This window comes from Petaurus breviceps, unplaced genomic scaffold (assembly GCF_028583685.1).
Source record: "Petaurus breviceps papuanus isolate PSGF00001 unplaced genomic scaffold, PetGlider_PUasm1.0 189, whole genome shotgun sequence".
Taxonomy (NCBI): domain Eukaryota; kingdom Metazoa; phylum Chordata; class Mammalia; order Diprotodontia; family Petauridae; genus Petaurus; species Petaurus breviceps.
This window is the reverse complement of record NW_027185809.1, coordinates 28,986,093-29,010,764: the sequence shown is the minus strand read 5'-3', so window position 1 is coordinate 29,010,764 and position 24,672 is coordinate 28,986,093. Positions and strand designations below refer to the sequence as shown.

Sequence of the window (24,672 nt, the reverse complement as noted above, 5' to 3'; positions counted from 1 at the left end):
ATCCCCACTTCTTAGGGTACCTTAAAATACCCTTGAATAAAGTCATCCACATACTCACCTGGTAAGATTAATAATTTATGTCAGACAAGTAGTAGTAATAGTAATGATAAATAACAACTATAACAATTCAAATTTTTAGAATCTATATACTTCTATAAGGGGAGGACAAGCTGCTTAAAATTGTGTAGGTTAATTATAATTTGTACTTACTTACAAAGCTGTCTTAATGAATTAGTTCTGTTTGGAATGGTCTGTACCAATGTTTTCTCTGGAAAGTTAACCTTGTCCAGCCTCCCCTTCCTACCTTCATCCCAACCTGGAACAAGTAAACCAAGAGTCATCCACCCACTGTGGGTGGATAAAATATTTAAAATATCTACATACTTTTTAAAAAGTATGTTCTTTGGTGATAACTGTATATCAATATGATCTAATGAAGCCCTGCATGAAAATTTCAAGAAAACAAACATTTCACTCCAAACAGGACAGCTGACCTACTGGAGTGACTCACTGAGACACATACCCCATTGGACGCTTTCCTCTTCGCTTTCCATTCATCTAACTGTGCCTTAGTCTTCGCATCCACTTTAACAAGGAGCTTCTTCTCACCGATCTGAAGATCATGCAATAATCGAAGGGCACGAAGGGTAGATTCAGGCTCTTTATATTCACAGAACCCAAAGGCTAACAATGGATATGAAGGAATATGTGAAAAATCAATGTATTAATGAATGCCAGGTTTAAAAAAACATTTATGCATAATTAAAGCAACCTCATTATGCGTATATGCTTACAGTTTGTGGATTTTAAAGGTCCCTTTTATGGGAGGAGAGGGGAGAAGAAACTCAAATCAGACAATTTACTCTGGTTAATCTCTGATAAAATTATAGTTGGAGGCTGAATTTAATGACTAAAATAAGGGTTATCTCACCTATGGATGTCAATTCATACTATCCCTCTGTTCCCCATGTTATACTAATAACAAACTAACTGGCAGTTTAAATATAAGAAAAACAAGCATTTTTCACTTGGGGAAAAAAAAGGAAATAAAAGAACTGTCCAAATACTCAATGAGTGATGGGAAAATTCTCTATAAAAATTTTTTTTTGCTTTTTTCTTTATGGAGGGCAATTGGGGTTAAGTGATTTGCCCAAGGTCACACAGCTAGTTTTTGTGTTAAGTGTCTGAAGCCGGATTTGAACTCAGGTCCTCCTGACTCCACGGTCGGTGTTCTATTCAACTGCGCCACCTAGCCACCCCTCTATAAAATTTTTAAAGGTAAAATAAAAAATTTTGAAAAACAAAGAATGTTTGCTATTTTCTCAATTTCTTGAGTTTTGAGGGATTTTTAAAAAATGCATAAATGCCTATTTCTTTCTACTTTACTATCACTACCACCCCTGAATCAAATAAAAGGGCTCTTATATGGGGGCGGCCAGGTAGCACAGTGAGTAAGAGCACCAGCCCCAGAGCTGGGAGACCTGGGATCGGTTCCGGGCTCAGATACTTAACAACCACACAAAAATAACTGGCCGTGTAACCTTGAACAAGTTACTTAACCCTGAGTGCTTTAAAAAAAAAAAAGGGGGGGGGGGCGTCTTATATGGTTGGGCTTTCATAGAAGAGTACAAAGTGACAGCTTGTTCAGTTTTAGTGTATTCCAAAGCACCAAGAAATCCTGCTGCTGGTTATCTTCCTCAATAGTTCCACCCTGATCAACGAAGGCCCTTTTCAAGCCCCCTACACCTTGCCTAATAGGTTTCTGATACAGGAAGGAAAATACCAAAATAAATGTCAAATAAAACACCAAAACAATAAACTGATCTATTATGTCCTTTTCTTTTGCCTCCACCTGGATGTATTCTCCCATTTCCCTGCCACCTAACTCCAACCCTTAGTTATTCCCTTCTCACCTACAATTCAGACAAAAAGGATAACTCCCATAAAGAATTGTATCCAGGAAGCACAGTAAAAGAAGTGAATTATTCATTTAGCTTACAACAAAGGCCAAAAAAAAGTTCATCTACCTTGAAGTTTTCCAGATGCACCTTGAACTCTCTTCCAGCTCAAAACTAAACCACATTTCTTTATTAAAAAAAAAAAAATAGGAGAAATAAATATTATTTATAAAATCAACTAAGTTTTAATGCAAAGAAGGTTACATTTCCAATCAGGCTAAAATGAAAAAGAGGTAAAAGGTATAAGGACTTATTTTTACTAGAATTCTAAGAAATTCAAATTTTTTTGTTAGGTAAAACAAACCTAACACTTGCAAGAAAGAAAAATGAATTTTGCTATATCTCCATAGAACTATCTACCCTTGTAGGTATGAGCAATTTCCACCAGAAAAGTAAAAACTGAAACTTTTTAAATTAATGTGGTATTTAATCATGAAAAGGTTTGTTTAAAAGTGACATAAAAACTAAACAACTTTTACTATCATCATTTTAAAAGTGAGGTGTTGAAAGAGTTAATCAAATGAAAAGTAGGTTTGAATCTCATCTCTGACACAATCTATGTTACCACAGGTCAGACACTTCAATCTTTTTAAGCCTAGGTCTCTGCAAAACGATTATAAAAGTTATACTAACTACATCACAAAGTTGCTGTGAGGATCAGCTGAGTATAGAAATGGTTCATAAATGAGCTATAAGTATTCATTAAAAAGCAGACTTCAACTTACAGCTAGGAGCTGCCTAATGAGCATATCAGAGGCTTTCTCAGAAATGTTGCCAACAAAAACTGTAGTCGTGGGGCCACTGTTTTCATCATTCTCTTTGTTCTTTAGGCCTGGATGATCTTTTCTGGCTCCCAAATGCTTTCCAACCATGGACACAGTGGGTACTAAAACCTAAAGAGGAAAAAGAAATAATAAAATGTAATTTTGTCTTTTCAAGCAACTGTCTACCAATCTGAACATGAACTAAAGCAAAAGATTCAGCAGTGTAAATATACAAAATAACATACTTTATGTAGCTATTATTACTGTTTTATAACTGGTTAATGTCTTCCTAAAACCCTTAAGGAATGTTTATAGCACTTTTCATTAAACCAAGCATGCTGTTTTCAACAGAAGTTGTATATACCTCTAACTTTTACTTCTAATTCTTCCCCAAAATTTTATTTCCAATTAGTTCAGAAAGAGAAACCAATAAATTCATCCAACAACATCAAATCAATTCAGTAACTTAATTAGGACAGTACAAGTAGTCCCTGAGTTTAAAACAACCCATATTCACAAAAGAGATAGGTCAATCTGAATCCTTAGGGAAAAGCACTTAGGGATTTTAGAGAATCTCAGAAGAAGATACAAAAACAGATCAAGGGATCTGACTGCAGAACCTCCAGCCCTAAGTCCTCCCTTAATCCCCCCATAGCCTAAAATTCTAGGAATCAAGTTTTGGATTGGCGGAAAAGTTATAGAAATACAAATCATCTGGGAGGGTTAAAGGACTTCATTACTATATAAATCAGCCAATCAGTGTAGATTAATTCATACTACTTTCCTTTTAACAGTGATTTTCCTTTAGTAAAATGACAATAGTACTTGCACTACATACTTCATAATGTTGCTGTGAAGAAAGCACTTTGTAAAACCTTAAAACACCATGTAAGTGTGAAGTATTAACACCTGGCTGAAAACAGCTGGACTAAGAATGGAAATTTTAATAAGAGAGAAAAAAAGATGTGTAACTCTGGAGTTTGTAACAAGGCATATTTTTAGAGAATGGGGAAGCCTGGATAGGATGTCACAGTTTAGGTTAATATTAAAGCACTGAGTACATGAAGAACTAGAGAAAGGTATTTAAGGTGAATGTGAGGGAACAAAAAGAAAATCTTAACCTACTCTAAAATAAAGCTGGAGCTGGCTCTATGGTAAGAAAAAATAAATGGAGGAAACTCTTATTTAAGTCTTCTATTCCTAGGACCCAGAATCCTAGCTATTACTGTTAGTACAATAGTCCAGTTATGTTACAGGCTATTAAAAATAGACTTTTTCTATCCGACTTAGGAACCTAACCATGACTTACAATGTTTCTTTAGGAATATGTGATCTAAGTTCCAAGCAAGCTGCTTAAAAATTAACTTCTGGAATATAATTTTCAATTATAGAAACTGATGATACACATGATTTCTAATTACTCATGTTAATATGAAGATGATTTGGGGTATTATTCCAAGCAGTGAGTAGTTTAAAACTCTGTAGCAAACTGTGCCTAATAATTAGAACAGCTTTACACATCACAACTTACAGGAATACAGGTAGAAACAATATTCATGGTTGAGGGGAAAAGACTGAAGTCAAAATCCACTCTGGCAATGTTTCACCTAAGAATTTTAAGGGAAATGGGAAGGTGGGCATAGCAATTAATTTGTTCAATCAGTATTTGTTGAATCTATCTAAAGAAATGCTTAAACCTCAACAAGGTAAAAAAGGTACTGAGGAAAGGAAAAAAGCAAAAGGGACACTACAAAATTATTATCAAAAATATTAAGACTTTACCTATATCACCAAAATGAACAGGATTCTATTTTTTACATCAGAAAAATTCAATTTAATCCATTTCCCCCCCTCTAAAACATAAATTCTTTTTGACTGAAATAATCTTACTACATATTCTTTATGACTCAGACATGGGTTTCATTTATAGAAGGTATCATTATACATTTTAAAGTGATTTTTTTTATTATCTAAGTTTTATTGCTACCTCTGAACAGGCATCTATCAAGGAAGATTCTCTATTGAGAGCCATCAAAATATGTTGGGATCTAAAGATCTGGATTTAAAGTCTAGCCGTGCCAATTATTAGTCATGTAAGCTTGGAAGATACTGCATCTGACATCCAAGAACCTAGGTTTGCATCCCAGCTCTTCTACTTACTGGCAAGGCTCTTAACCTCTTTGGGCCTTAAGTTTCCTGATCCTGAAAAGGAGAGGCTGGACTTATAAATAAAGTAACTTCTAGCTCTAAACCTATGATCCTATGAATGAATTTAAGTTACTTCACTGTTCTTAGCTTCAGTTTCCTCATCTGTAAAATGAGGATAATGTTTATACTAATCTACAGTTTGTAGGACTATAGTGAGGAAATTGCTTTAGAGATTGTGAAGTACTCTATAAATATGAACTACTATTATTCTAAAATTACAGCTGTAACTTGCAGGAATTTGCACTGACAAAATGTACACTAAATTATGAATAAATAAACCTAGTGTGATGAATACGTATACAACAGAATCCTGCTTCCTGGGGTTCATAAATTATATGACTTATTTGTCCCTTTGCTATTTTCATCCTTTACTGATTCTTTTTTGAACCAAACAAATGATAAATTATAACTTTCAACAAATATCACTCATTTATGCCAACATGAAAAAAACGTCTTATTTGTTCAGCATGGAAAGAAATATGCTCAAAGTCAAAGTGATTATCTTATATGGCAGAAGCCTGTAGGGCTTCAGATCAAAACCTTTGGATTTGGGAAGATATAAAAAATTTCTTCCTACCAAGAATCCCTCTAATTTTTTTTTAATTTGTGAGCGAGAAATCGTATTCCACAGGCAACAAACTATGAGAATGAACTTAAAAAAAGAAGTTAGCAGTTATCAAATAAAATGTACTAAATTAATCTGAATTAATGATACATCTAATTGTTATTTCGTTATATATTAAATAGGTACAAATAATAAATAGTCCATATATAATTAATCTAACTTTTTCTAATCAAGTCAAGAATTTCTGGAATTAACTGGGGAAAGGAAGAGGAACTAGATGGAGCAGAAAGTTGCTCTAAGGAAATTCTAGATCTTTAATTCACAGGGAATCTGATTTTTCCAGAAGAGGTCACCTATGGCACAAACTCTCCTTTCCCCTTCTTCCTTTACCCGTTTCCTCTCTGGAGGCTAAGAACTAGTCAATGAGGAGAATGAAGAAAACTATCCTTTCACTTAAGCCAGGGTGGGTAGGTTATGAGAAATTATTCCTATCTTCATGTAGCTGAGATGCTTTGAGGGAATAGGAAATGTTTACTTACTTAGGGCAAGGGAATAGTGGTGAAGATGAACAATTTTGGAACATGGAACTTGACAGGAAAGGGAAAACCTGAGGGGGGACAATACCCATTTTTTGGGGGGGGGGGGGGGGTGAATGCACTTTGGACAACCCACATGAAGAAAATGGGTTACTAGGGAAAAGGAAAGGAGAGGGAAAGGGAGAGAGATAAGGAGAGACAGAAAGAAGACAGAGGGAAGGAAGGAGGGGTGGTGGTGGAATGTAGAACAATGTTCAAGACAAAACAAAAACTCTCAGTTTACCTTCTTGGAGTTTTGTGCAGCAAGAGTCTCTCATTCACAGACACACAACCAAGTGTAAAGTGAGAACAACCTGGGAACTAGTCATAAGACGTGCCCAGGACTTGCTGTGCAGAGCACACAAAAGGTCTTCAAGGGAGTATTCCATGCACTTGCACTAGCATATACAACTTAGCACCTGGATGCTGCAGTGCTGGACTTATAAGTCAGAAAGATCTGAGTTCATATCTTGAGCTTACTTTAAATCCTTAGAAACTTACTTAGTTGTGTGACCCTAGGCAAGTCCCTTAACCTCTCTCAGACACAGTTTTCACATCTGTAAAATGGGGATAACAGCAACTACTTCATAGGATTGTTGTAAGGATTAAAGAATACATAAAAACAGTCTATAGACCTTAAAGAGCTATATAAAATTGAACTATTATTATGTAACCACACAAATTATGCTTGCTACTGAAATAATTTGATGCAAACTGATGGAGAGTCTTCAGGTAAGAATTCTAATTATTCTTTTTCAAATAAAATTTTAAGTTATATTTTTTTGTTTTTGTCCTTGCCTAAATTTGCCCCTCCCTCCCCTTCCCAGAGAGCCATTCCATAACAAAGAATTTAAGAAAAAAGGGAAAGGAAAAAAAAATCCGCAAGACTGATTGAAATATATTTATTATTATTATATATAATCTAACAATATATTCAGCATTTCTAATTATTATTCTAAAAGTGTGTATAAGCACAAAATTAACCTAATTTAACAATATTTTTAGTTTTAAAAAGGGTACTCCCTACTCCTCCTTAAATTATACTTACAGTTGGAGCAGGAGTCATAATGCTCATTGGTACAGGAATCATTGGGGTCCCTAAAAAAAAAAAAAAAGAGGAAAAAAGTATTATATCTATAAGATTCTTAGAAAATGAACTCTATATTACATGCAATGGAAATATCACTCAGAAAATTAACAAACTACTCAAATTCTATATATTGTTTGAAATATAACTAATGAAAAAAGGTGGCACTCATACAAATGCTATCATTTTGAATGCAAGTGGATATCAGGCAAGTCTAAATGGCATTACATGCAACAAAAAGCTATTTTTAAAGCAAGCAGAGTTTTATAACATGCACAACTTTCTCTATAAGAACTGAATGAAATTCTGCATTTTATTGTCAATTCACCAGGTTCAGCAGATTCCCCCAAAACTAATGTTAGGTAAATCAACCTACTTCATAAATGTGAATTCACTTATGCGGTAACAGGAATTCTAGTACTTTCTTTTTAAGTTAAAAAAAAAGTGGCCCCTGAGAAATTAATTTGGGCTAACTAAAGAGTATAGTATTCTTATAGTATCAAATAAAAACCACGCAAGAGATGAGATTAGTCTCAAAGTAACTCACGAAGAAGGAAAGTTTAGATTTTGCTATGTCTGGGATCTGCTGTTTTGAAAACATTGGGTATTTCTTGTAAACATACAAAAGTTATAATGACAATTCAAGTCTATTAATAAATTAACTTCCATGAAGAATCAACAAATTAGTAGGTTCTGTGTGTTGCCATTTCTGTTCCCAACTTACTAGTTTAAGTGATAACTGCTACCTTTAATTAGGGGCTGCTGATAAATCAAAGTTTTAGTTAATTCTAGCAACTTATAAATTATTACAAAGGCTAATTTTTAAAACCATTCTTTTGGTAAACCATCAAGTTAACAATATTCTAACCTATAACATATACAAAATAAAATACAATGACCAATACTGGTTTCAAAGGATAAATATGAAACTGCTGGGAGGGGGCGGAGGAAGTAGCCCAGGGAGCAGTGTAAGGGTCTAAAAATGCTAAATGTTGCTGACCCTGACAGGGTTACAGAGTGCTTAGCTGGAATGATTATTTTTCTTTGTTATAAAGGAGAGCTCTACAGGGGTGAGGGGTTATACTGAAAAATAATTTGGAATAAAAAAGAAGACATCAATAAAACTTTTAAAACAAAACAAAAATATACACTATAAATCCAAGTTTAGGAAGGTTTAAAAAAAAGACTTCTAGTTACCCCAACCATTTATACTAAGGATTATGTATTAAGGATTACATTAAGGATTCTCTTCCATCTAAGCCTGGTGCAAATTCTTGCATTTATGCCTATAAATGCAAACTAAAAATTACAAAATAAAAAAGAGGCTACGTTCACTTACATTAATTCATTTTACAAGAATCAATTCATTTTACTAACCCATTAATCTGTTTTATAAAAATGTCCAATGCATTTCAAAAGGATGACTTTTAAAAATTTAGGAAATATGCAGATTTTATGGTTTATGAAAAACTTTTCCAAATAAAACCACAAAATAAGAGACCAACTTCTGAAACTAAATTTTTCATTTTAAACTCCCCCAAAAACTTGTAAGAAACGAAAAAAAAAAAGCAAAAAAATTGCTTTACACCCCAAGATGTGAAACATTATTCTTTCTTTCAAATGTAAGCATCACACATAAACATATAGTCATAAAATAATACAAAATGACAGTACACAGAAGGAAAAATTCATTTCCTCTTTTTCATAATCTCCTAAAAATATTGAGTGTATGTCTCCTCTCCATCCTGACCTATCAATTTCACTAGAAATAAAATTATTAGAATTGTGTCTATTTCTTAAGTACAATTTCAGTACATTAAGAAATGTCTCAATACTTCAACTAAGTATTTTATACCTTCTACATATAATTGTTGTAATAGATAATTACAAAAATTGGCAGTGTAATCATACTGATTGTACATGTCAATGAGATACGACAGTTCTGAGTTACATTAATTTAGTATATTAGGTTTTCTACATTTTAAACTATTAACAATGCATATAGCAAGCAGTTGATGATAACTATATAGTTAGAGACCATTTAGGCAAAATTTGTTTTCCAGAGGAAAAATGATGGAATTGGAAGTATACCAGAATTTCCACTACCTAAATGAAATAAGAATGACTTCACTTTCTAAATGGAAGAGGAAGATTGGACATCTGGTTTGGGGGTCTGCTGACCCATAGTATAAGAAAAAAACAAAGTTCAACTTTTTTTTCTTGAAAGAGAAACATGCCCTACTTACCTTCTAGTTCCCTTTTTAATTTGGTATTGTGTTCATCAGAAAAATATATTACACTTAATATTTCTCCTCAACATCTCAAAGGGATTTAAAATTTCTCATTTGTCTTAACAAAAACATTGTAAGATATAGAATGAATATTTACCTAGACCAGGGATATTTAGATACTAATTCCCCAAGGGTCCAAGGGTCCTCTTTCTGTGATTCTGAACAATCAGGCTGGAAATTACATCTAGAAAGTCCTACTTCTCAATACGTATGCATCCTTACAAAAGGATCCAGAAGAACATTACTATTAAGTACACCTCAAGTACATCAAGGTTTTATTTAAGAACATCGTGATTAGATGTATCATTAAATCATACATTAAGGTTAGGTCAGAAAGAACAATTTTAATTACTAATTGGGAGATCACTGAAGGGTTTACTGTCTGAAGTATCCTACTTACCCTAACCTTCCTCTTTCCCTTTAGATCCTCAAAACACTCCTTTCTTACCATATATCCTTGAGATTTTCCATTCCCAAACTACTGATGAGGTGGAATGGTTGCTGTTGATTTGAAGTTTAGGTTAAAAAAAAAAAAAGACAATAGATAAAACATGCTTCCTCTAGTCATATAAAGTTGGGAAAACTCCTGCTTAATTTTCTACTTTTGCCTTCCAGAATGAAGAACTAGGGGCAGCTAGGCGGCGCAGTGAATAGAACACCTGGAGTCAGGAGGACCTGAGTTCAAATCCAACCTCTGGCACTTAATACTTACTAGCAAGTCACTTAACCCCAAGTGCCCTGCCCTCCACCCTCCAAAAAGCCAAAAAAAAAAAAAATGAGGAACTAAAACTAAATACATATGTGCAATTGAATAAAACACTACTGATTCCATGTTTAATGTGAACTTCTAATACAGAATATCCCCTCCATCTTTTACTAGACTAATAAATTTATTTCCTTGGGAACAGAAAGCATATATAAGAAGATTGGCCTAGAAGGAACTGATGATAAGCTAAGAAGATTATCTTCCACAAGTTGTTTACATTCAGAAGACTAAAGAACTAAATTGTTATTGCTTAGCATAAGGGCCTGTGGGAATGGCAACATGACTCAGTTGCACGTATGTAAATTAGTTGACTTTCAGAAGCTGGTTTTCAAAAGAGACTAAATTAGGTTCTAACACCAAGATAGCCACATAGATACAACAGAGTTCAAATAGTCAGTTAAGGTCATAGGAACGTCTGTTTCAACCCCCCAGTTATTGTGTGACTTTCTAAGAGGAAGTACATAACAGCTGAATCTGAGATTTCCAAAGCTTCTGACATCAAATACTGCTGTACCTGCTCTGTGAATATAGGTATCAGTCTACAATATCGTTTCTAAGCCACAGTTAGGAGTCATCAATGAAAGAGACATTCATGTGGAAGTTGTAAAATTCCAACTTAAGAAATCAGTACATGATTTAAAGCCTCTCTAAAAGGTAGAAATACTACAGTCATTACAAGGAAATTAGAATAACTCATTTTAGAATGACATGGACCTGGGTTCCATGTGGGAAGAAACTACACCCAATTAAATTCTTTGTTTTTGAAATTATCCAATAAAGTAATACTTAAATATTAATTTTATGTAAGTTAATAGAGAAAGCTCTCATGTCTTAAAAAAAAAAAGTCTTAATCATCAACTACTTTTATCTTACTATCAGGGTCTGCAGTAGTTATCTAAAACATGGCAAAATGAGCCTTATCTTAGAAGTTATGATAAAGTTATGTCCTAGAGGAGGTTAAAAAATTCAGACATTTTTAGATGAACCTTAACAGTCTGGATTAGCATAAATACCAAGAAGCCATCAAAATCAACACATTCAAATAAGAAATTTATCCAAGACTTTCCAATAAGACATTCCTAACAGCCACAAAGGTATTCCTTCCACAATAACAAAACCAGCTTACCTGGAGGCACAGGTGGAGGAAATCCAGGAAACTGTGGGGGCGGGATACCTGGGGGAAGAGCTGGGATTCCCATAGGAGGTCGATTCAAGTGAGGAGGAAAAGACATTCTTACTGGAGAAATCTTAAAAAAATAAAATAAAAAATCTTAAAATACTTGTAACTATTTTTCCTCACAATCCACTAACATTTCTTATTCCAAATTTACCTTAAATGTGTCAGCAAGTGATGTTTTCTGTCTATTCATTTGCAAATGAGTAATCTTAAATTTTAATACTTTTCTAAAACAGCAGTAGGTAGCCCAAGCTTAGGATCAACTACTTGAAAAGTCCTTTAGAGAAAATGTTTTTAAAGTAAATAGTTATGTCTAATTTGGGAAACAGGAGAAAAATGCTGCAGGATTTCAAACACAATCAGCAAGGTAAAGCTTTATATTGGATTCAAATCAAAAGAGCATAACGGCCTTAAGAGTTGCTTTTAGCAATTGGTTGTTCAGTCACTGATAGACCTTATAAATAGTGTAACCCAAGGGTGATGGAGAGAACACTGGATCTGGGAGTCAAGAATATCTGAGCTTGAACCTAGTCTGAGACACTTACTAGTCATGTGACCCTGGGGAAGTCATATAACTTTGCTCAGTCTGTTTCTTCATCTGTAAAACAGCAATAAAAATAGCACCTACCTCCCAGGGATGTTGTTGAGGATCAAATGAGATAATAATTATAAAGAACTTAGCACAAATGCCTGACACACAGTAAGCACTATATAAAATTTAAGTTATAACTTCTCTCTGCCTCAGTTTCCTTGACTGTTAAATGGAGATAATCATAGCACCTATCACAGGATTGTGAGGATTAAAAGACATAATATTATGTCAAAAACTGTGTAAACCTTAATGTGCTATGTAAGTACTACCTACCTAGGCCAAAATTTTTTACCTATCAAGTAGTTATTCCTGTCCCTATTTAAAATGAACAAGGAAGGATTCCTGCTCAAGTCTGGATCCAAGTGGATAATATCTCTAAGATTCTAGGTATGTCTAAGTCAGTAACACTGTTTCTTACTACTAGGGTGACCTTGGACAAGTCCTTAAGCTCACTGGACTTCAGGTTCCTCAGCTGTAACAAGAGAGTGTTGAACTAGATGCCCTGTGGGATCTCTTCTGTCTCTAAAATTGATCCTATGAATCATTTCAACAGCTCTGAGCTTTCATGTATCAGTTTTCTTAAAAGCAGATCATATATGCACTTTTAATAAAGTGAATATAAGCATGGAAAGCATATTTTAAAGTACCAAAATAAAAGTTCCTATTTCCTTATTTCACTCTAGACTCAGAAGCCATAACTACTGGGAAAGGGTTAAAAAACAAAGTTGAGGGGTTACAGGAGGAAGGCTCTGCAGTCTAATACATGCAACTGATTGCAAAAAGTACACATTGGTAGTGCTAAAATTAGTTTAAGGTCCATCAGGAGGACCTTAGGTTAGTCAGGGGTGGGGAACCTGTGGCCTCAAGGTCACACACATGGCCCTATAGGGACTCAAGCGAGACCCTTTGACTGGATACAAACTTCACAGAGCAAATCCCCTTAGTAAGAGGATTTGTTCTGTGAAACTTGGGACTCAGTCAAAAAGGCTGTACCCAAGGATCTAGAAGACCACATGTGTCCTTGGGGCTTCAGGTTCCCCTCCTCTGAGTTAGATATTTATGAAAATCTTCCCACCAAAACTATGTGGGCATTTGTAGCTGTGAGAAAATTTAAGAAAAGGAGAAAACAAAAAACCTACTTCCTTTTCACTTGCACTATCATTTTTCCTCAAACTTTGCTCAACTGCATTTTACTACAATTTATTTCCTAAGTTTGGAAAACTGCAGTTATTCCACACAAAAACTATACTTTTAATATCCGAATTTTGGTGCATATTTCTGGATACCACGTCTATAGGAAAAGCACACACCTAAGCAATTTCTTCTTGGATGTTCCTGCTGTAGATACCTCACATTGAAAAATGGTCATTACTGGAAAGGCTATAAATTGAATCACTTTGCTCTTCTTAATAATATTTAAATAACTCCTGGCATTATTAGTATTATCTCAGCTCCTACTCAGGAGAAAAAAGTATAGTCATCTTTTAATTTAGTCTGAAATGTATGAATAGAACTTTTCAGACCTTTCTTTCTAAAAATTAAAAGTAATAAATCACTTAAGATTTTTTTTCCTTCAACATTCAATACAAATTACACTAAACATAAGGTTTTCTTTTTCTTGGTATTAAGACTATAATTCAAATTAGGGTTGTTTTATATGTATGTCTCATTCTTACTTAAGCAAGTAGTTTCTTTCTGGAAACCAATACCTCCATTCCTTTATTAATTTTTTTCCCAAAGAAACATTCTGCTTTTAACCTCCTTTTTTTTGGAAAGGGAAAGGAAGTCCATAAAAACAGCACTTCTAGGAGCTGCAGAAAAAATAATTCCCCTTTCCCATTCCAAATCTGGAACTTAAGAGATTTCACTTCATAGAAAGCAGAGCTTCTAGGAGAACAGACATCAAAAATCCCCTTCTAAGAGAACCTGAAGACTCCCCCAGCCTTAACTTTCTGCTTATGAGACAGAGTAAGAAAATGAAACAAATGCATACACCTCGGTTCATATGGCATTCTTAGTTCCTAGTTCATTTTTAGGAAAATATATTTTTATTTCAAGAAGGATAACAACCCTTTCTAGGCAAAAACGTGGAACAACCTCAAAATATTTATTTCAACATCTTAAAATTAGGAGTCAATTACCTAATTATTTCAACGAAGGTATTTTTTTTTATTTTGGGCTCTGACAAAAGCAACTTTGAAGCCATGAAAAAGAATTAAGAATATATTATACATTATCTTGAATAAAAAGAAAGGTTACTACTAGACTAAGAGTACCTTCTGAATTTAAACTTTATTTTTAGTAAAGCATTAATACTAAATTTGGTATCAAAGAGCTCCCACAAAAGAATGTCATAATAATCTCATCCTTAAGATTTCACCCACCAAAGTGAAAATTAATTTATTCTAAGTCAGTTCCTTCAACAATTCAACAAATGAGTATTTACCAAATGGAAGGCATCATATTAGCCTGAGAAGACAAAACATAAGGAAGACAAGAGTTTCTGTCCCCTAAAGAACTCTGCATAAAATTTTTGCAAGTTTGCAAAGCACTTTACATTTTATCTCATTTGATCATCACAAAAACCCATGAAGTGGCTTCTATTTTACAGGTGAGGAAACTGAGGCAGACAGCAATCAAGTGACTTGCCCAGAGTCTCACAAAAAGTTTCCAAGACTGCATTTGAATTTAGGTCTTCCTGACTCCACTGCACCACTTCACTGCCTTTTTATATGAATCAAATGAACCAGCTGTGTTACCTCCTAGGTTTGTGCTAATAATATATCTGCAAAATAAACTGCAGGCTAAAGCTTAAACAAAAAATAATATTTCATCCTATGATAAATGGGATATGGCTTCTAAAGTAGTATTTAGCACCCATCATTAAGTATCAAGATCTTTAACCAAAGATTTTCTAAATACTTCCCCCAAACATTTTACCTAGCAGGATATTAGTATAATGAAGATTTTAAATATGCTTCCTTGTAAGAAACTGCTCAGGAGATGAGTAAAATTTTTCTAGAAAATAAGCTATTATCACCTCTGTTCCAATATATGCTAAAAACTTGTCCAGTTTTGTAATGTTAAACGCTTTAGTTATCTAAAGAAGGGTATACAATAGAGAAAACTACACAAAGAACAGATTAAAGATGGCAACATTTAGAGCTCCTTGTACTGTATCTTTCTTCCTTGAAAAAGGGAAATCATTGTCAATTAGAATGATTATTTCTTGTATTTCACAAACAAGTAAAATGTGAAAGCAAACTGCGAAAGGCATTACAGGAAGACAAGACTAGGAATACACTGATGGTGGAGCTGTGAACTGGGTTCAGTCATTCAGGAAAATAATCTGGAATTATGCTTAAAAAAAATTAACTATAATATCCATACCCTTTAACCAGAACTTATGGCACAGTGCTTGGCACATAGTAGAGGCTTAATAAATGTTTGTCAACTAACTCAAAAAGCCTGCTGCTAGGTATATATACCAAGTAGCACAGAAGTGGACACAACAGACGTCCATCATTTATGAAAAAGCTTAATAAACTGTGACACAAGGGAGGCTTAGGTGGCCCAGTGAGTAGAGCACCGGCCCTGGAGACAGGAGTACTTGAGTTCAAATCTAGCCTCAGACATTTAACACTTACTAGCCATGTGACTGTGGGTAAGTCACTTAACCCCCAACTGCCCCGCCTTTCCCCCTCCAAAAAGAAAAAAAAAAAAGATTTAGTGCAACATAAGAAATTATGAATGTGGGCAACTCAGAGAAACAAGCAAAGACCTAGATGAACTGATGAAGCAAGTAGAAAGATAAACAAGATAAATATGTAGATATATTTTTACTATGACAATGAAAGTTGAAGTTAACATAAAAAATTTTTGATTTCACTTTTTAATGTTGTTTCCATTTTCAATGTTTGATATCTCTTCTCTAGGACAGTTGTGTCAAACTCACATAAAAAGGGATTCTGGAGGGTGGCATAATGACTTAGAAAACCACAAACTGACATCAGCTTCTGGGGTTTTGTTTTTTTTTTTGCTTTTTGGAGGGGGAAGGCAGGGCAATTGGGGTTAAGTGACTTACCCACGGTCACATGGCTAGTAAGTGTTAAGTGTCTGAGACCACATTTGAACTCGGATCCCCCTGATTCCAGGGCTGGTGCTCTATTCACTCCCCAATTATATTTTAATTTGGTTCATACATGCTTGGAAATTTTGTGGGCTGCTAGCAGTATGACACCTCTGCTTTAGATCTCACCTTTGATAATTACTATTTAAGTAGTCTGAGACCCTCTGGGTCTCAGTTTTCTTATCTGTAAAATGAAAGAATGGACTAGATCCAGGCCTTTGAGACCCCTTCCACATCTAGATCTATTACCATGATCCTGTTATCTCATCAATTTTAGAATGGCTAAGCAAATTAGTATACATGAATATAACAGATATGGTAAGAAATGAATAAGAACTAATGCAAAATAATATAAGCAAAACCAAGAAAATAACATCTACAATGACTGCAATATTATCATTGTATTTTCATTCCTGAATCCCTATTCTCTATTCTCTCCACTGCCATTTATGCCCAGTGAATTTTCACTTCTGAGCTCCCCCCACCAATACAAATGTTTTCTATCTCAAAAGGACTCTCACTGCCACACAGCAATCTTTTTTCTCCTGATCTTTTATCCCAATCTCCAACTGTTTTAAAACTACTTTGCAGTATGCTTCAATGGAAAGAGGCTTTAGAGTTATAGAACTTAGGTTTGACTCTAATTCTTGCCACTAACTACCCAAGCCATCTTGAATACATCACTCAAACTCCCTGGGTCTTGGTTTCCTCATAAGTAAAATGAGGGGTTTGGAAAAGATGGTCTATGAGTTCCCTTTCAGCTCTAGATCTATGATCCAATGGACTAAAATGAGAGGGTGAGAAATTGTGGTATATAAATGTAATGGAATTATTGCTGAACCCTAAGAAATGATGAATATGAAAAAAATTCAGGAGGGGAAAGCTTACAAACTAAGTTAAAATTAACCCAAAAAATAGCAATTTAAAGGGGGAAGAAAAAAAGCTGAAAATTAATTATAATGAACAAACTTGGCCATGCAAAAAAGTTGTTAAAAAAGTACCTCCTTTGCTTTATTAAAGAAGTGAGGGATTAATTAGGGTTATGGAATATTGCATATGCTGTTACAATATGCATTATTGAGTAACTAGTTTTTATTTCCCCTCTATTTTTTAAAATCTGTTACAAGGGATGGTTTGCTGGGTAAGGGAAAGACAGTAATGATATATTCAGAAATAAAGGTGTTGTAAAAATGAAAGGTAATGAAAATGTCTTTAAAAAAAAACCCCAAATATAATAAATTCAAAGAGACATAGGAAAACTGATAAATGATGAAGTAGAGCCAAAAGGTTCTAAAACTACAATAATGTAAACTAAAAAGGAGCCAAACACTAAATGACTATAATAAAGATCTTGGCAAAAGAAATGAGGAAGGGGCGGCCAGGTAGCACAGCGAGTAAGAGCGAGTAAGACCACCGGCTTCAGTGTTGAGACCTGGAGATCGAATCCAGGGCTCAGACACTTAGCACCCACCCAGAAACACCTGGCCGTGTAACCTTGAGCAAGTTACTTAACCCCAATTGCTTTAAAAGAAAAATGAGGAAGCATCTCCTTTTTGCTGAAGGTGAGACCCATTACATATGCCATTAGGTGAATTCACTGTGTCAATTGGGTTTTGCCTAATTGTTTTTCTATTATAAGGAAAAGTATGTTCAGAAATGACTGACATAAAAAAGAATTAATTTTTTTTAAAGGAAAAATAAAATAAAAATGAGGGGGCCGGATTACCTAAATATAGGGCTCAATTCTTATAGTTCTAAATCTATGATTCTTCACATCCCTACCTTACCTGGTTCTCTTCTCTGCTTTATTTAGAGGCAGCCGTGAAACAGTGGCTAGAGCACCAGGCCTCAAGTCAGGAAAACCTGAGTTCAAATCCAGCCTCAAAAACTTACTAGCTGTGTGACCCTGGGCAAATCACTGAACTTTAGCTTCCTCAACTGTAAAATGGGGATAAATAAAAGCACCTAACTCCCAGGAATGTGAGAATCAAAGGAGATAATATCTATAAATGCTTAGCACATACTTAGCAGTATATGCAGTAGTCACTTCATGAGTGCTTATTTCTTTTTTTCTTTCCTTAAAAAAACAAAGGCCATTCATTCTATTTCCCTGTACCTATGCCACACCTCAAAACCTCAACACCTTCCCTTGTTCTTTCATGCTTTATTTAATCTAGTTACTAGAGAAGAGGCAGTCCTCACCTAGACCAGCCACCTTCTAAGAAAGCAATCTACTTTTACTGTCCTCACATAGGATCATAAATTTAGAACTGGAAGAGACTTTGGAGGTCATCTAGTCCAAGTCCTTCATTTCCAGATGAGTAAACTGAAAGGTGCAGAGTTTAAATGACTTGCCAATGTCCACACAGGCACAAAGTAGCAGAGCTAGCACTTCAGGGGCTCTGCTTTCAAATCCAGCACTCCTCCCACTTGTACCAGTCTCAACTGCTGTCTTCCCACTCATGCTTTTGAGCTCCTTGCAGTCAGGCTTCCTTCCCATCCTACTCAGGAAACTTCTCTCTCCATGGTTACCAATGATCTCTTAACTGCTAAATCTGATCCTCTAGGAACAGAGTTCTCAAAGGAAGAAATTCAAACTATATTAACCACAATATCAAACAACAATACTCCAAATCACTAATAAAAGTAAATTAAAACAAGATTCCACGTCTTACCCATCAGATTGGCAAAGATGACAAAAAAGGAAAATGATAGTTGTTGGAGTAGCTTCATGGACACAAGCACACTAATGCACTAATGGTGTGAAGGGCTGCAATCATTCTGGAAAGCAATTTGGAAATATACTCCCAAAGTCACAAAACAGGGCATTTGACCCAACTGTGCAAACTCTGCAGTACAGTAGGCCTATAACCCAAGGAGATCAAGAAAAAGAAAAAAAAGGACTCATATATAAAAAAATATATATTTATAGCAATTCTTTTTGTAATGGCAAAGAACTGGAAACTAAAGGGATGTTCATCACTCAGGAAATGGAATAACAAGTTGTGGTGTGTCAAGGTAATGGAATATTGTATTGCCATAAGAACTGACAAAAGGGGCAACTTCAGAGAAACCTGGGAAGACCTGTATTAACTGATGCCAACTGAAATGAGCAGAGTAAGGACAATTTATACAGCAATGACACAAGACTCTGATCAATGCGAGGACCAAACACAATTCCAGACGACCAATGACGAGTATGTTGCCCACCTTCTAATACAGATGTATAATGAGATATATTTTTGGACAATGCCAATGTAGAAATTTGTTTTGCTTGATGATGCAGATAGGTTACGAGGGATTTTTTCAATCTGGGGGAAGATATGGAAGCTGGGGGGTAGGGAGGAGTGTTAGGGATGGGTCACCCTTATGCCCCCCAAAAAAACAGGATCATTGAAGCATTTTTTTAAATGTACAGAAAACAGAAAGAAATTCAGAAGAAAACACAGAGAAGCAGGATAGCTTTGAAAGTTAGCTGTGGAAGTTGATATATATAGCTAAATACAAATAAAAGGAAAAAAACCGTACATAACATTGTTTCGTGTTCAGTTCTTTCTATTCTACTTTGTGCATATAAAAGTTCATTTTATTTGATGTTTTTTAAGTTCAAAATAAAAATAAATAAACCCAACCCTCATCCTCTTGAACCTCTGTAAAGCTTCGTATGCTGCTGACCACTCTGTCCTAGTCCTACATAGGTCCTCTGCCTTTGGCTTCTGTCTATCCAGCTACTGCTTTTCAGCCTCCTTTCCAAGTTCTTCATCCAATTTACACTTTCGAACATTGATGCTCCTTAAATCTTCTCTTCTGGGTTCTCTCCATTCTCTCCTTTGGCGCTTTTGCAAGTTCTTCTGGTTCCTAAGAATGATTCCTTAAGTCCCTCTCCTGAACGCCAGCTATACATTACCAACTACCTCCCAGACATCTCCACTTGGATGTCTCAAGGACAAGGATGTCCAAGGCCATGTCTAGTTCAACACATCCAAAACAGAACTTGTTATGTTTCTCCCTAAAGCTATCTCTCTTTGAACTTCCCTATTTCTGTCAAAGGTGTTATCAATCCTCCTGGTCACATAAGTTCATGACCTCAGAATAATCCTTGTCTCTTCCCTCTCCCTCACTCTCCATATACCACCAGTACCCAGGAACTGAACTTTACTTCTACAACATTAGTATTTTTCCCTTTATCTCTATTTATCTTACTTCAGTCCCTCACCACATCTTTCCTGGACTACAACAACAGTCTCTCAATTGGTCTGTTTCTAGTCTCTGCTCTCTAATTCATCTTCCAACAAAGTTGCCAAAATAATCTTCCTAAATCAGAGACCTAACCATATCACTTCATTGTTCAAATCTTTCAGTATCCAAATCATTTACCCTTTACACCTAGGGTAAAATTCAAACTCCTTGGCCTGGTATTCAAAACCTCCATTACTTCAGTCCAATCTGTCTTCTCAGTCTTATTTCACATTTCTCTCCTTTTGTACATTCTATGTTCCAACCAAATTGGAATGCTAGCTATTTGTTCTCCAAACTTAACATATTATCCATTATATTTGTGAAAATCATCCCTCATTCCTGAATTACACTCTCCTCATCTCCAGGTCTCAAAATACATACTACTAAGTTTAACTCAATAATCTCTTAGATCATTTTCCATGCCTCTGAGATTGGTGAAATCTATGACCTTCCCTCAAGGCTCAACTGAGGTCCCAATTCCTACACAAACATCCCTACCCCTCCCCTCAAATGTTATTATTTTTCCCTCCTGAAATTACCTCATGTCTACTTATCTGTAAACATGCTGAATCTCTTCTCCATGATTCCCAAGTAGAATATAAACTCCTTCCCACTCCCCTTACCAGGGAAATTTCATTGACTCCCTGTTGCTTCTAGGATCCTCTGGCATTTAAAGCTCATCCCACCTAAACCCCTTCCTGACTTTCTGGTCTTCTTACACATTACTCCCCTCCAAACTCTCTACTGGCCAATTTCCTATACTTCACAGGATACTTCACCTCCAGTCTCCCAAGTCTGCAGTAGCTGGAATGCACTCCCTTCTCACCCCGCCCCCCCAAGGACTCAAAATTCTTGGCTTTCTTCAAGCCCCACCTTCTACATGAAAATTCTTAGGTTGTTCTCATTCTCTCACCCCCCTCCTTCACCACCATTCCAGCCAAATTTTGTGTGTATATATATATATATATATATATTCATACATGTCTTTCCTAAAAAGGTCACTAAGAGCAAGTACTTTCCCCAGAAATTAGCATAATTTATATTCCTTACACTTAGCTTGCACATAAAAGCTGATGGAAGGGGAATGCTTCATTTTTGCCTTTGTGTTTCCAAGATCAAGGAAGTGACTAAATACTAACTAAAATGAAAAAAAGAAACTAACCTTCTCCATCCTTTACTCCCTCCCACGCCAAAAGCAACATTAACAAGGGCACAAACTAGTAACAAAAGTTGAGCATTAAGTTTAAAATGTGGAAATAAAGGATGTTAAATTTGTTTTTAAAATGTCTACTTAGACTACCAATTGAGGTGTCAAGGACATAGTGAAGTTTATGTCCTTTCTGGGAGATCCTTAAGGATAAGGTATATGATAACTGAATGGTAGAAGATGGGTCTAGATGACCCACTGAATTCTCTTGGGGGCTTAGATTATCTTTCCATATGACCTTTTAAAAACTCAAAATGTCAAGATCGTGTTTAAAAAATCCTTCATTGGTTATTCTTCTGCTGAAAGAGTCCCCTCCCACATTAACAACTACTTGATATTACCATGTTTCATTCATATTACTCCATCCTACTGTGGCAGTCAGGTCCAGGAGCTGGTGTAGTGAAAAGAGCAGACAGAGTCAGCACATCTAGCCTCTAGTCTCAGCTCTGCCACTAACTAGCTGCATGATGTTGGGCAAGCCACTTGCCTCTCTGGGCCTCTGTTTCCTCATCTGTAAAATGAAGAGGTTGGACTAGATGATGTCTAAGGTCCCTTCCAAGTCTAAAATTCTAAGATTCTAAGAAAACAAGCCCAGGAGATAAGTACTTCTTGGTTTTTTTTTTTTTTTTTTTTTTGTCCACCTCACACTTCGCCCAAAATTTACGTGTTATAAATTTACATTACACCACTTCAGAACTCTTCTTCTGGAAGTTGTTTGCAAGTTATCTCCCCGGTTAGCCTGTGAGTTCCTAGAGATCAGGGACTGTCTTTGTACCCCCAGGGCTTTGCACAGTGCCTGAAGGATCACAGCAGGCACTTGATAAATATTGACTGACACCTATATGTAGACATACATATATTTGCCTTAAGTATTTACAGATGCCACACTAGACTCCAGACCAAAGAAAGGGAAGAGCAGGGAGGGAGGGAGGGAGAGGAAACGGGAAAAAAAAAAGTTTCTTTGCAGGGGGGAGGACGTTTTGGAGAATGGCAGGTGCCTGGAATGAATGGCAGGTAGAGTGAAGTTTAAAGAGCGGAACTCTGTCAATTCAAAATCGACCCTGACGGCTCGTAACGAGAAGGCCCTGCTGAGTAATCCTATGCGTCCATGGGGGAGTGACGAGCTAGGGGCACGGGGGGTTATGATGCGGGGGTGGCAGAGGGTGGGGTTCGGATCCCTGGCTGAGAAAGGCAGCGAGGGGAGTCCGTTGGTAGCAGCGAGCATACACTTTGCAAGGGCGAGTGTGGGGCCAGCTGAGGGGCGGGGGTGGGGCCGAGGCGGAGGAGGGGTGGGACGGGCGGGAGGGCAAGGGGGTGCCTGCCCACCCACCTCCTCGTGGCAGGCAGCCGGGCCCCTCCGTGGCGGGGCCGGGCAGCGCCAGGCCAGATAAGCTGCAAAGCCCTGCCAGGAAGCTTGGGGTCTCCATAGGGGCTGCCTGGCCCGAGCCGGAGCCGCAGGCTTAAGGCATTAGAGTCGGGGAAGTCCTCAAGTCTGGTCCCCGTCTCCCTCTCCTGTTCCCGGGCCCTTTCCGACACTCGCCGCCGCCCGCCTGCCTCCCTTCCCAGGGCCGGGCCCAGCCCGCTTCTCTCTGCTCCGTTCCGTTCCCCTTCCCTCCCGTGAGCTCCGCGGCGCCCACTCACCCGCCGCTGAGGAAATGGTACCGTCTTTGCGGCCTCTAGGGCTCCGGATTATGAGTGGCCGCAGCCGGTCCTGGAGTTTCTGCGCGCCGTTCGCCCGGGTGATTGATACCGAGGCGCCTGCCTGCTCGCTTAGGCCGCAGAGCCAGACGCGCTGCGCGGGGTGCTCACGGACGTCCTCCGCTAGGCCGGCGTGCACTGCGGCCCCAAGGCCTTGGAGGCGGGAACCATAGAGAACAGCGCCTTCAAGAGTCGCCTCCGTTGAGAGACGCCTCACCACGCAGGGGGCAGATAATCATAGAGAAGGCTGGGAAGGCTAGAAAGGCCCGGATCGAGGGGGCGGTAACTTCCGTCGCTCGCCGCCATCTTTGCTTGGGGCCAATTGACGTTTGCGACGCCTTGACGCCATATTGAGGTCAAGGTGGCTGAAGGAATGAGCTGCTAAAGGAGCCTCCAGCTACGCATGACATTGGGCCATATTTACGTCTTTGAGCATCTCGACAAAGCTCGGACTCCTTGTTCGTATTAGCCCCTGGGACTCCCTACCCCGAGGGGTTGCTGATAGCTCCCAAGATTGGACTCCAAGAAACCAGCGATCCCAACCAGAAGTCAGAGCCTTGGCCACTTTCCAGATGTTCTTTCTACAAGAAGTAATTGCCCCAGGTTGTGGTTGGTGAAAAAAAGAAAAACCAGCGTGGAGGGCTTTAGGTTGATCATGCGATCAAAGCTGGAAGGGTTGGAGGCCCTGGCCAGCTGTGTAAGGCCTGTCAGTACTGGCCAGAGGGTCATAGGGCTGGGTTCTAAGAGACTCCGATGTTGACCCATGTAATTTGTGAGTGAGCTCACTTGGATTTTGGGGGGGGGGGGGGGTGTCATGAGGGGTTTGGTCGGATTTGTGATTAATATTGGTGCCCTCTCCCATTAAAGAGAGACCCCTGGTCTGCAAGTTACCATCTTAACCAGGGAGTTGCCTGGGGGGCTGAAAGGTTAAATTCAACTTTCCGAGGTTCAGACAGCTAATAAATTTTTGAATTGAAAGATCAACAACTTCTATCCCGACAGTGATATTTGCATAAGATTTGGTAATTATTTGTCTCTCTTTTGGGACATTTCTCTCTCTGGTGGTGGCTGTTCCTAACATTTACCTGTTTACTATACTTAGAACCAGGGGGTGAACTGTCCAAGGCCCAGAGTCAGCTCTGCCACTTGGAGAGTTAGGGGCTGGGAGGGAGGAATGAAAGAGGGGGAACAGGAAGCTAGAATATTTTAAAATAACTGTTAGGAAGTTTTTAACAACACCTCCAGGTTTTCTGCTGACCAATAGGTTTTTCTCCCCACTGCCAAGTAATTTTGCTAACCTTAAAGTGCTTGAAGACAGTTCCTATCATCCCTGACTCACAAGGCGAATCTTCTCTTCTCCAGGATAAACATTCTTGTTTCTTTTAGCTGATCTTCATGCCACACCATCACAAGACT

The 24,672-nt window shown here is 37.3% G+C and overlaps 1 protein-coding gene across 5 annotated transcripts in view; it reads right to left on the bottom strand.

Moving 5' to 3' along the window:
* RBM25 (RNA binding motif protein 25) overlaps nucleotides 1-24,246 on the bottom strand; it is a 46,638-nt gene extending 22,392 nt beyond the window's left edge. For 2 of the 5 annotated variants that reach the window (XM_069092107.1, XM_069092110.1), the window contains exons 1-7: nucleotides 23,200-24,246; nucleotides 21,900-22,069; nucleotides 11,341-11,461; nucleotides 7,119-7,168; nucleotides 2,684-2,851; nucleotides 2,028-2,085; nucleotides 524-684 (exon numbers count right to left, since the gene is read on the bottom strand). In XM_069092107.1, coding sequence (XP_068948208.1) covers nucleotides 524-684; nucleotides 2,028-2,085; nucleotides 2,684-2,851; nucleotides 7,119-7,168; nucleotides 11,341-11,461; nucleotides 21,900-21,902 — 561 coding nt within the window. In that variant the 5' untranslated portion in view covers nucleotides 21,903-22,069; nucleotides 23,200-24,246. The remainder of the gene's footprint in view (nucleotides 1-523; nucleotides 685-2,027; nucleotides 2,086-2,683; nucleotides 2,852-7,118; nucleotides 7,169-11,340; nucleotides 11,462-21,899; nucleotides 22,070-23,199) is intronic. The other 3 variants (XM_069092109.1, XM_069092111.1, XM_069092108.1) reach the window with 2 other exon arrangements.
* Between the last annotated feature and the right edge of the window lie 426 nt (nucleotides 24,247-24,672).